The sequence below is a fragment of the Marmota marmota genome, unplaced genomic scaffold (genome assembly GCF_001458135.2).
Source record: "Marmota marmota marmota unplaced genomic scaffold, marMar, whole genome shotgun sequence".
NCBI classification, from domain to species: Eukaryota; Metazoa; Chordata; class Mammalia; order Rodentia; family Sciuridae; genus Marmota; species Marmota marmota.
Genome location: NW_026000138.1, coordinates 2,986,220 through 2,998,321, shown reverse-complemented (window position 1 = coordinate 2,998,321; position 12,102 = coordinate 2,986,220). Strand labels below are relative to the sequence as shown.

Sequence of the window (12,102 nt, the reverse complement as noted above, 5' to 3'; positions counted from 1 at the left end):
CAGGGGTCCAGGATTATCTCCCTAGCTCAAGACCTTAATTTGCTCACACTGCCAGAAGTTTCCTCTAGGGATCATGGAGAGAGAATGCAAAAGAGATATTTGGTTAAGTGCCCTGAATTCCAGTTTGACAAGTTCGTTTTGCTTTGTTTGGTGGGGGAGGTTTACTGGGGATTTAACCCAGGGCACTTTACCACGGAGCTACATCCCTTTTTATTTTTATTTTTTTAAATTTTAAGACAGTGTCTTGCTAAGTTTCTGAGGGTCTCACCAAATTGCTGAGGGCTGGCCTCAAACATAAAATTTTCCTATCTCAGGCTCCCAAGTGGCTGGGATTACAGGCTTGTGCCACTGTTCCCAGATTCAACTTTATTTTTAATAGGGGCTGGGGGTCATTAAAGGTGTTTGAGTGCAGGAAAGGTTTGTTTAAAGTTGTATTTTAGGACTAAGTCTAAGGGTGGCGTGTCCTGGATAAGAGGAAGAACAGGGAGAGACGCCTTTGGGACTGCCCCAGTATTCTAGCTCACCTTCATGGCTCAGAAACCTTAATCTGCATTTTCCCTTTAAAGAAAAAACCTTTCCTGCAGCGCTGATCCCTGAGCAGGGAGATGTCTGGTGATTGCGTAACCTACTTCCAGCCAACTTAGAGACTGCCTCTTGTTGACTCCCCCAGGGAGGGATCATGGGCATTGAGATCTACTGGGACTGCAACCTGGACAGCTGGTCCCATCGCTGCCGACCCAAATACAGTTTCCGTCGCCTTGATGACAAGACCACCAATGAGTCCCTGTACCCTGGCTACAACTTCAGGTAACAGGGCTTCAGGTCAGACTCTCAGCAGCTGGCCCCAGGGAGCTTCCTGGTGGGGCTGAGCTGCATCCTAGTAGTCAGTCCAGTAGAGCTGGGTGTGAAGTACATTCTTTGTAAATCAAACGCAAAGTTGAGAAACAGAAAAAGGGTGAATTTTCCTTGGTCTGTACCAATTCTTCTGTGAGGCTCATAAGAGATCATAGCACACATATACTTTGGTATTCTGTGAGATTTTGTTATTCTTATAATTATTTTTACACCCAGGACACTTCAGATTCCTTGTGGCCATTACACTGACGATCACAACATTCCATGTGGGGTGTACTGACAACATTTCTGCAGTTTAGGAAGGGTCTTGTACAAACCAGGCACTCACCAGCACCTCCCCACCCCTCCCCCGCAGGGGGAAGCCAGGAAAGGTTAAATGATCTGCTCAGTGCCCTCAACTAAGAGCCATACATCTAGGCCAGGTCACCTTATCTCCAAACTAATGCTCCTTCCCTCTCATCTCCTGACTTCCTCACCCATTCCTCCATCACTGAACATTTGGCTATTTTTACTCTTTTTATTTTAAATAACTTTACGTGGACAACTTTGCACAAAAATCTTTATTTGAATTCCAGATTATCTCTTTAGGTAAATTTCTAGAAGCAGAATACTTGGATCAAAGGTTGTGAACATTTTTATCATATACTTTTAGATTTTTGAAAATTTCTATGGCTGTATTTTTAGTTCTAGGATTTTTATTTTATTTTTTTCAAAGTCACCTGCTTCAGTGAGTTCCATTCCTAACTGTGGATTACTCTTTTTGCTCATTCTGTTGTCTAATTCCTCTCACATGGGCCTATCCTCTGAAGGAACTTGGGTGGATTTCTCCCTGTGGATTTTGGGATCTTCGCTGGGGGCTTGTCTTCAGCAGGGATGGCCTCAGGACATTCCTCTGGAGCCATCACTGTCATTTTGTAGTTGTTGCTGTTGGGACTACATGGCAATTATCAACTGTGAGCCAGTTTTTAATTTAATATCTGGGCTTGAGATCTTTTCACTCTACTAAAAGATCAGATTCCTGCTCCCTTACTGTGAGAGCCTTAGCAGCTCCAGTGCCCTTCCCTCTGTGTTCAAATCTAGCTCCTGGGAGTTGAATCAGGTTCAGCGGCTCCTAAGGGTCACATGACTTCAATCCCCACTCACTACCATGTTGAGCAACTGAAAAAGTATCCTTTTTTGTTTTAAGCACCATAATGATTGGTATTTTAATTTCTCCTGTGCTGCAGATTGAACCCAGGTCCTTGTATGTGCTAGATAAGTTTTCTACCATTGAGCTGCACCCCAGATATTTTATCTTGCACTTTCATGTGTATGGGGAGGGTGATGAGGCTTCTTGTACAGCTGGCTCCTTGGTGTACAATGGGGTTGGTTCCTGATAAACCCATTGTAAGTTGAAAATATCATAGATTGAAAATGCATTGAATATGTACTTAACCAACCAAGGAGCCTAGCTTAGAAACGCCGTATACAGTAGACTATAGGTTGTTTCCCCTCATGACAGTGATGGGGACTCAATGCCACGGCCCAGCACTGAGAGTGTCTCACTGGCCCAGAACAAGATCCAAATCCAAAATCCAGTATGGTTTCTACAGAACACATATGGTTTTCACACCATCATAAGTCAAAAATTCATAAGTGTAACCATTGTAAGCTCAGGCCTCCATCTTGATCAGAAGTCCCTTTTGCATGGTGATGGAGGCTGAATCCAGGGCCTCATCCAGGCTAGGTGGGAACACTTTGAAGCCTTGATGTCATGGGCCACATCTAATCCTCATGTGTGGTGTTTTGAAGTTTCTTTGTAGGGCATGGTGTGTGCCTCTGGTTTCTAGACTTCAACCCTATGAACTCACCCATGGTCTGGTTCCTTTGCACTCCCATGCCCTCCTGCCACCATGGTGTGACTTGTGCCTGTTTGGATCCTCTGCACAGCTCCTGATGCCCCTGCTCCTGACTCTTGCCTGGTAGTGAGCCAATGCCATCCTAACTTAGTTTCCATCTTACCTCCTGTCTGGATCATCTTTTCAGCCTGGTCCCTACAACTCTGTTAGTAACTTGGCCCTAACATGGTCTCCATGACCTATCACTGCCTGTGAGGTGAGACCCTGTTTCAAGAAAAAAAAAAAAGGAACAAACTACTGGTACATGCTACAATATGGATGAATCAGTCCCAACGACATTGAGTGAAAGAAACTAGACTAAATAAGCACATACTTTGTGTCATTTAGATGAAGTTGAAGAAAAGGTAAACTCCATCAATGACGATAGAAGATAGAATAGCAGTTGCTGTGCTGGGGGGCTGCAAGCTGTAGGACTTGGCTTGAAAGGAATATAAGAGAGTTTTATGGGACAAGGGAATGTTCTGGGATAATGGAATTTTGATAGGGATACAGATTATAGGGGACACTTGTTTGTCAAGATTTTTTTTTTTTTTTTTTGGCAGTACTGGGATTGAACTCATTTGTCAAAACTCATTAAACAGAACCCTTAGGGCTTATGCATTTTCCTGTATGTAAATTAGGTCTCGATAGAACAGGTGGACTAATCCAACTAGACCATTTCTGATGATAAATGCCATCAAGAAAATCAAGCAGGACAGTGTGATGGGGCACAGTGACCAGGCAAGACCCCTCCAAGCAGGGTGGGTAGGACCCTATGGCATCTTTCCCTTTCTTGAGGACTGTGCTTTCCTAGTTACAAAGACAAACTGTACAGATGAGAACTCAGGTTCTGGGAAGCAACTTGGAAAACATGTTAACATTCAAGAATCAGCTCTCAAAAAGTGTGGCTCAGGCTCAGCATCCCATGGAACTCAGAAATGCACGTTCTTAGGCCCACCCTGATCTATAGAAACAGTCTAGGGGTGGTGCCCAGTGACCTGCATCTTCATGTCTCCATAGGAATCTGCTGCTCATTTGAGTTTGAGAACCATTGATCTAGACCCTGGGTCCTCAAAGTGTGGTCCTGGAACCAGTGTCATGGGCCTCAGTTGGGAGCTTGTTGCTCTGAAGATCATCACAGGGAGCCCCCTCACCCAATCAATGAGTGAAAATTTGCACTTGAAGAAGATCCTTAGGAAATTCGTGTGCATATTAAGGTTTGAGAACTGCTAATATCATCTGGCATCCCAAATGTACTTTCTTCTTAGATGCTTCACCTGACGACATTCTGGCTCTGGCTCTGGAGCTAGGGTGCAAACTTCTTGAGAAAATGAATAAGATGCCTAGTTTATCTGTACCTGCATATGCAAACATGTGTACACACACGTCCCCTCACTGCCTCTGAACCCCCTCCTGGCATATTCGCTGACTCTGGAGGGGTCAAGTAATATTTTATTACTTCATATTTTATTCAAAGCAGCATCATGAACCAGCAGGCAGCCCTTGACGGTGTTTCACCGTACACCTTTGGTGTACTTGTTTTAGCCTGGCAGTATCTTTTTTTTTAATGTTTATTTTTTAATTTTTTTTAGGTGGACACAATATCTCTATTTTATTTTTATGTGGTGCTGAGGATCGAACCCAATGCCTCACGCATACCAGGCGAGCGCGCTAACACTTGAGCCACATCCCGAGCCCCCTGGCAATATCTTAAAACTTGAGAATACATAAACTTTAAAATTTGTAGAATATAGAAAAATCAGGACTTCCTGCATTTCCTAAAAAATTAAACTATTTAAGAAAACAAAATGTGAATCCTGAGTCCATATTCACCTGACAGCCATGACTGGAGCTGAGTGTCAGTCCCTCTAGGAAGTGCATATATTTTGGGGGATGTCACTGCCTCCTTGTGCTTCTGGCCTCTTATCTTCATGGCCCCTGTGGGCATTTGAGTTCAAGTTCTCAGAGGTTGACTAATGCTTTCTGCCTCCTCTGGGTCAATGGAGTTTCAGCCATGGCCCTGAAAACAGCTCCTAGTTTAGGTAATTTTTGGATCATCCCCTGCTGCTCTGCTAAATGGGCTTATTGCAATTAGCGAGAAGAGAGGACAGGATCATCGGTCCCCTGGCTGCCCTTCCAGGCTGTATTCTTCACAGTCAGCAGAAGCATGCAAAGCCATGTACCAACCAGACGTCAGCAAATGTCCTCCGAGTCTCTGAGCTAAGCTTAAGAACATCAGCTCCTGGTGGGATGTGAGCTTTCTGAAGCCCCAAGGGGGTTATGACATTGGTTTTCTTTTAGAACAAAGCGTTAGCACATTTGTTGCCTGGAATGAGCACCAAAGGAAATCTTTGGCCAAAAATAAATTTTTGAGATCTGATGGGTAAAAGGAAAAGTTATTTTCAAATAGCCATACAAAAGAGAAGGAAATTACATGTTAAATGAAATTTATGAGAAAATGTAACTTTCTAAAACAGAAAGTTAAAGAAGTCAAACAAATTGCAGAATTTTATATTCAACAAAAAGATTCACTGTCAAATATCCATATTCAGTGAACATGTGATTTAGCTGATTTTCAAAAAGTATAAACTAGGACAGGCCCACACTGAATGCATGACGCACTTGTCAGATCTAAAACAATTTGTGTATGTATTAGTATTGTGTGGCTGCTATGACAAATTGCCACAAATTTGAAGGCTTACAACAATAAACATATATTCTCTCACAGACACCAGAAGTCAGAAATCGGGTGTCAGTGGGGCCATAATCCCTCTGAAAGCTCATGGGGAGAATCTTTTTTGCCTCTTATAGCTTCTGGTGGCTCAGGCTTCCCTTACCTTGTATTGCATCACCTCAAGCTCTGCTTCCATCTCCACATGGTTTTCTCCTTTGTATCTGTATGTACTTATTTCATAAGGACTCCAAACATTGGTTTAGGGCCTACCTTAAATCCAGGATAATATCATTTTGAGATCCTTAACTTAATTGCATCTGCAAAGACCCTATTTCCAAATAATATATATACATAGATCCTGAGGTTTGGGACTTGAACTTTTGGTGGGGGCGGGGGGTGGGGGGCGGAAGGCCAGTGCTGGGGGTTGAACCCAAAACCTCATACATCCCAAGCAAGTGCTTTACCACTGAGCTGCAGTTCCAGACATTGTTATTTTTGAGACAGGGTATCACTAAATTGCCTATCCTGGCTTTGAACTTACATTCCTCCTGCCTCAGTCTCCTGACTAGCTGGGATTACAGGCCGGCACTACTGAGCCAGTATTCACCCATCACGATGTGCACAACAGCACCCCATCCAGTCCCAGTGATGCTCACAGTGTGGAAACATCTTGCACCTTCTGAAACCACACTTTGGGGTTCAAGCCCAGGAGTTTTCCTTTTGGCCACATTCTTCCCACAGGACTGTCACTCCCAATTTTAGAACCACTGCACCAAGACACTGAAAGCAGAAATTCCAGTACCTACTGTACGATGCTAACTTCTTAGGCATAGGGCCCTAATGCCAGCCCTGGGGTCTGGAGTGGTGATTCAGACTTAGCTTGAGTATTAAAAAAATGAATCATGCAATAGAGAAGGAAGAGCTGTCTTGGAATGGCACAATTAGATGCAAGGAAACTGAAACCCCTCCAGCCAGAAACAGGCATTGAAGTAAGTGCCTGAGAATACCTAACTGGTCTCGACGTCAGATTTTGAGACCTCTAAATAAAGTTTCAGGTGTTTGCACTCTATTTTGGCAGAGCATCTGTCTTCTGTTTTCTTCTCTCCCTACACCTGTAAGTAGATTGTGAATTAATAATTCAGAAAGAAAATACAAATAACCAGCACAATGTGGTGAGAGGGAGGGACACACTTAAAAGTTTCCTGAGGCATTTATTTAAGTGTTCCTGAATACTTACAAAAAATAAAACCTAGTGCTTTTCCTGACTACAGCCCTAATGAGAGCTTCACATTTGGAGTGACTGTGATTTGTGCCAGGCCCTAATTTATGAAGGTGACTGAGTGATGACGTAGAAAGGTCAATGCTGCTGAGAGAAGAACTCAGTACTACATTTCTCAAGAGGCGGAGCAGGCCATGCCACACAGGGAATTGGGGGAGGCTTTGACCCAGAGGGGGTCAAAGGGAAGCAAGGCACAGAAATGCTCGGGTGACTTCCTTGGGAAAGGTGGGCAGGGCTGGGAACAGCTGTGCTGACCCTTCCTGGGTGACTGAGGGCATGAGAAAAACAAACACAAAATCCAAGAAAATACAGGAGGACAGAGTGCTGAAGTAAACCTGTTCTCAATCCAAGTAATGAGTGTCTAAAATCCACCACTCCTCCTCCATGTTTTCTCTAGAAGCCAAAACTATTTTTCTTTCTTAGCAATAATCACATCGCTTGAAGTTATTTTTTAATTTCTCAGCTTATTGCTAATCCTGAATTGGTTAAAAATGTGTTCATTTTAATCTTCAATTAAAAGCCGATTTCCTGTCACTCTGAGGTGATGGAAGCGGAGCAGGTAACCTAGAGGTGCTCTGTGGTCTGGGTATTCAGAGAGTATAATTCTCTCTGAATTGTGCTCTTCCCTCTGCCAGTTGCATCAGACCTAGAAGGCACACAAGGAAGACTGGATTGGCTACTGGTTTGGTTTTTCTTTCCATAAAATTCCAGCACTTTCAAAGAGATCTTTGTAAACATGGATTCTTTTTTTCCTGCAGATACGCCAAGTACTATAAGGAAAACAATGTTGAGAAACGGACTTTGATAAAAGTCTTTGGGATCCGTTTTGACATCCTGGTTTTTGGCACTGTAAGTCTGTCTTTTCCAGCCCTGGGCACCTTCATCCTATGACTGTGTCCCAATTATTGCTGTTGTAGCTCCAGAGAGTGAACCTTTTGAGTCACAGCCATTAGCTAGTGCTGTGCATTTTGCTTGTGGGATAAGAGAAGGGGAAGAAATGTCCTTAGGGTTCTATCCACAGATGAGCCATCTGGAGGGTACAGAATGGGACTGGGAAAAAAATTGTTAAGAGTCAACAAGAAACAAAGGTAAGAGAGAAAGGGAGAGAGAGAAAGGGAAGGAGGAAAAGAAAAAGGGAGGGAGGGATGGAGGGATGAAGGAAGGAAGGACCCCTACAAAACAGTTTATAGTAATAGAATCCAACTCAAATGGCCTTAGGGGAAACTTTGTTTTGGTTTGTTTTTATTCATATAACTGAAAGTCCAGGGGTATTGCAGGCTTCAGATATGGCTGGATCCAGGTATTCGAACAAGATCTTCAGGAATCTGTCTCCCTTTGTCTCTTATTAAATCTGTTCTCCTGTCTGGGCATTGTTCTCAGGCTGGCCATCTCCACGTGGTGGTGTCAGGTAGTCCTGATGTCTTACTAGTTTAGCAACCTCAGGGAAAACAAGAACACACTTTCCCAGGAGTTTCAGGAAAGGATTCAAGCAGCAGACATTGATTCTGACTGGCTCAGTATGGGCCACATACCAGTTGCTGCCCTAATCACTGTGATCAGATTCTGCCATGCTCTCAATGGCTGGTCTTGAATGAGCCTTGACCAGCCTAGGAGCCAGAGGAGAGGGCCCAAATGGAGAGAAATGGTTGTCCAACAGAAAACTGAGGTGCTGGCTCCAGAAGAAGGAGGCAGAGAGTGCTGGACATGAAGACTCAGCAGGTCACCTCGGCACCCTGCTCCACAGCATATGGCTTATGTAATATAGGTTCTTGAACCACAAGAATAAGATAGAGCTGAGAGGATGAAAGGCTATTAAAAAAAAGACCACAAGGACACTGCCAGGAAGAGTCAGAGTTTCTGCAGACATTTCTTTCCTTCTGCTCCTGAAGTCACCTCACACTACTTCTAGGGAAGGCTTGTCTGAAATTCTCAACTTGTATGGTCAACAGTGGTTGAATGTATTAGCTTAAAACATCCATGGTCCAGGCAGAGCCTGGACAGCAGAAACGGGACAACAGAATCACACTCCCCATCTGCACTCTGCTGCGTGAGCACACGGGTGCATCTAGAACCCACGACTGCAGGTGACAGCAAGAGAGCTCTGGATCTCAGCTGAGTAACAACCTCACTCTGTTTCCAGGGAGGAAAATTTGACATTATCCAGCTGGTTGTGTACGTCGGATCCACCCTCTCCTACTTTGGTTTGGTAAGAGATTCTCTTTCCCACACTTTAAGAAAATGGTTTGGCCAAAAGAAGTTTCACTACCCTGGTGCTTGTCTGGGTTCCCTCCAGGCCACTGTGTTCATTGACTTTCTCATCAACACTTACTCGAGCACCTTCTGCCGGTCCCATGTGTACCCCTGTTGCAAGTGCTGTGAACCCTGCGCGGTCAATGAGTATTACTACAGGAAGAAGTGTGAGTCCATCGTGGAGCCAAAGCCGGTGAGGCATGCCATGTTTAGGGGATGCCAAGGTCCCCAGAGGTTCTTCTAGGTGGCTAAGAATGCATAACAATTCAGCCCAAATCACAGGTTTAATCCCGTGGTGGTAAGTCCCTGGACTACCCCAGTGACCATTTCTCTGATGAATCTTTGGGTCCCAGGGAAGAATAGGAACAAAAACAGAGAAGCTATGAGGCGAAGATAAATTTTTATGGTCCAGGATTTGTCAATTTTGTCATTTATTAAATTGGTACAGTCCCCACAAAATAGCATAGTGACTTTGGAGAACAACGTGGCTGTGACTGGTAACTTTTAAATGAGACATACATTATAGCTGGGGACTTCTACTTCCTCCTCCCCACCCCAGAGAAGCCCTCACATGAGTGCCCAAGGTATCCACTGCAGCACTGTTTGTGGCCACATACCAGTTGTTGCCCTAATCACTGTGATCAGATTCTCCCATACTCTCAATGGCTGGTTTTGAATGAGCCTTGACCCAGCTATTAATAATTAATAAATGATTATTAGCCACAAAGAAACAGCATCCACCCAGGTGTCCACAGGGTGAACAGTGAAAGAAACTATGATAAACCCAAAGTAATGCCAGGGACATGCTTAAAAGAATGAGGTGACAGTTACAACAGCAGACATTTATATAGCACTAATAAGTGCTGGGTATACATTAGCCCATTTGACCTTCACAGCTACCCTATAAGGTAGGCATCACTGTTATCCCTTTGTATTTGTGAGGAAACTAAGGCACAGGAAGGTCAGAGAATTTGCTCAAAGTCCTACAGCTAGTGAGTGGTGGACAGGAAATTCCAGCTTAGGCAGGCTGGCCTCAGAACGTATGCCTGATCTGCGAAGTTACAGCTACTGGCAAGAGCAGACAGGATACTTAGTTGAGAGGGGGAAAAAAGCAAATGGAAGAACAATATGTATGGTATGATATATGTGTTAAAAACAGCAGATACACACATAAACTAATCCACATGTTCTCCATGTATTCCCTCATATTTATTACACGTTTATTTCATATACAAACATATAATCACATATGGGTGTGGACATATGTATATATACAAAAAGGTACTATGGCACACACGAAAGTGGTCACAGTGGATACTTCTGGAAGAGAGCCTAGGACTGGAGTATAGACGCAGGGGATTTCAGCCTCAGCTATATAATTTGATTTGGTTAATCTGGACTTTATGATGCAGGTTTGCTAAATTCAACTCCATGATTTCCCCCTAAAGAGAAATCTTGTACCTAAAAACAAAAGGAAAGAGGGTTCCTTTGTTTTTCCCCCATCCAAGAATACTGCTGTCTTTTTCCAGCAGCTGAGTGCACAACTTATTGTCCATTATACATGTGTCCACGACTGAAATGCAAGTTCACTCTTGCAACTAAAAAATAATTGACAGTTCATTATCTGAGATGATATGAAATTTCATAAACATATAAACAATTTAAGTTGCAGTATCAGAACTTCCTGGAGATACTGAATCTACAGTAGCCACACCTGACAGAACACCACACAGGAATGTTACCTGGTGTTCAGGGACGCTAAGCGCTGGGCAGTAGGAGGTGGATGGGCTGAGTTTAGTGTTAAGGTGCAAGGGGTTCCAATTCTGATTTGCCTCTAGACTCAGAACTCATTCCTTCTTGCTCAACAAGAGTTTGGGGTTAGCGTGTTCAACAGTTTGTCATTTGGTAAATGGGAACAGCTGCCTTTAAATATGTTTAGATAGGCAATTCTTTTTTTTTTTTTAGATAGGCAATTCTTGATAATTCTGTACATAAATGGGTAAACTTCTTAACCTTCTTTTCCTAGACATTAAAGTATGTGTCCTTTGTGGATGAACCCCACATTTGGATGATAGACAAGCAGCTACTTGGGAAAAGTCTACAACATGTCAAAGGCCAAGAAGTCCCAGTAAGTTAAAAGATTTAGTCCTTTTTCTTTTCTTTTTCTTTTTTTTTTTTTTTTAAGAAAATTTACTTTTAAATATAAACACATCTAGAAATCTGTATGAATTTTAACAATTAAACCTATTCATGTAACCAGCACCAGGTTAAAAAATTTAATATTCTCGAGTTAGAGGTGTAGTTAAGCTGTAGAGCTCTTAGCTAGTATGCACAAGGTCCTGGGCTCAGTCCCCAGCTGGGGAATGATATTGGCCAAATTATATTGTAATACTGTTTGCATATATGAATATGTAACAGTGAATTCCACCATTATGTACCATTAAAAATATGGAAAAATAAATAAAAATTGGTCCTTTACCCATTAAAAAATATATATTTCTAGCAGAAGTCCCTTTTATGCCCCTAATTACTACCCTCCCTTAAAAATAGTCATTATCCTGTATTCAAAAATTAGTTTTTCCTGTTGCAGAATTTTATAAAAATTGAAACATAGTTAAGTACTCAGCATCTACTCTGTTCAATGTCTGGCTCTTTTCACTCAACATTATTTTTGTGAGTTATCCATGACCCCGCACAGGGCCCCCCCTGGATCTCACTATTGTATGATTTCTATTTTTTTAAATATCTTTATTTATTTATTTATTTATTTATTTTTATGTGGTGCTGAGGATTGAACCCAGGGACTTGCACGTGCAAGGCGAGCGCTCTACCGCTGAGCCACAACCCCAGCGCCCCACCCCACCCCACCCCCCGCACCCCACTCCCTTCTAATTTCTGTTTAGTAAACATCCCACTCAATGTATCCATTCTTCTATCAGTGGACATTTAGGTAATTTCTAGCTGGGGTTAATGCCAATCATGCTGCCATGGTGAACATATGGCACTCTGCAGGGTGACTGCCCAAGAGTGGAAGGCTGAGTCACGAGGCAGACGTATGTTCAGCTTCAGCAGTCGCTAACAAACAGTGCTCCAAAGTGGTGGTTCACATTCTCGCCAGCAGTTCTGGTGGCTAAGCATCTCCACTAGCTTTATTCATTTCCTAGGGT

The 12,102-nt window shown here is 43.1% G+C and overlaps 1 protein-coding gene across 3 annotated transcripts in view; it reads left to right on the top strand.

Moving 5' to 3' along the window:
* Positions 1-12,102, top strand: part of P2rx7 (purinergic receptor P2X 7) — a 48,779-nt gene that overhangs the window by 27,050 nt on the left and 9,627 nt on the right. For 2 of the 3 annotated variants that reach the window (XM_015502490.2, XM_015502491.2), the window contains exons 8-12: positions 671-807; positions 7,444-7,534; positions 8,826-8,891; positions 8,979-9,128; positions 10,962-11,063. In XM_015502490.2, the coding sequence (XP_015357976.1) occupies positions 671-807; positions 7,444-7,534; positions 8,826-8,891; positions 8,979-9,128; positions 10,962-11,063 (546 nt within the window). Of the gene's footprint in view, positions 1-670; positions 808-7,443; positions 7,535-8,825; positions 9,129-10,961; positions 11,064-12,102 lie in introns of all 3 variants that reach the window. The other variant, XM_015502489.2, reaches the window with a different exon arrangement.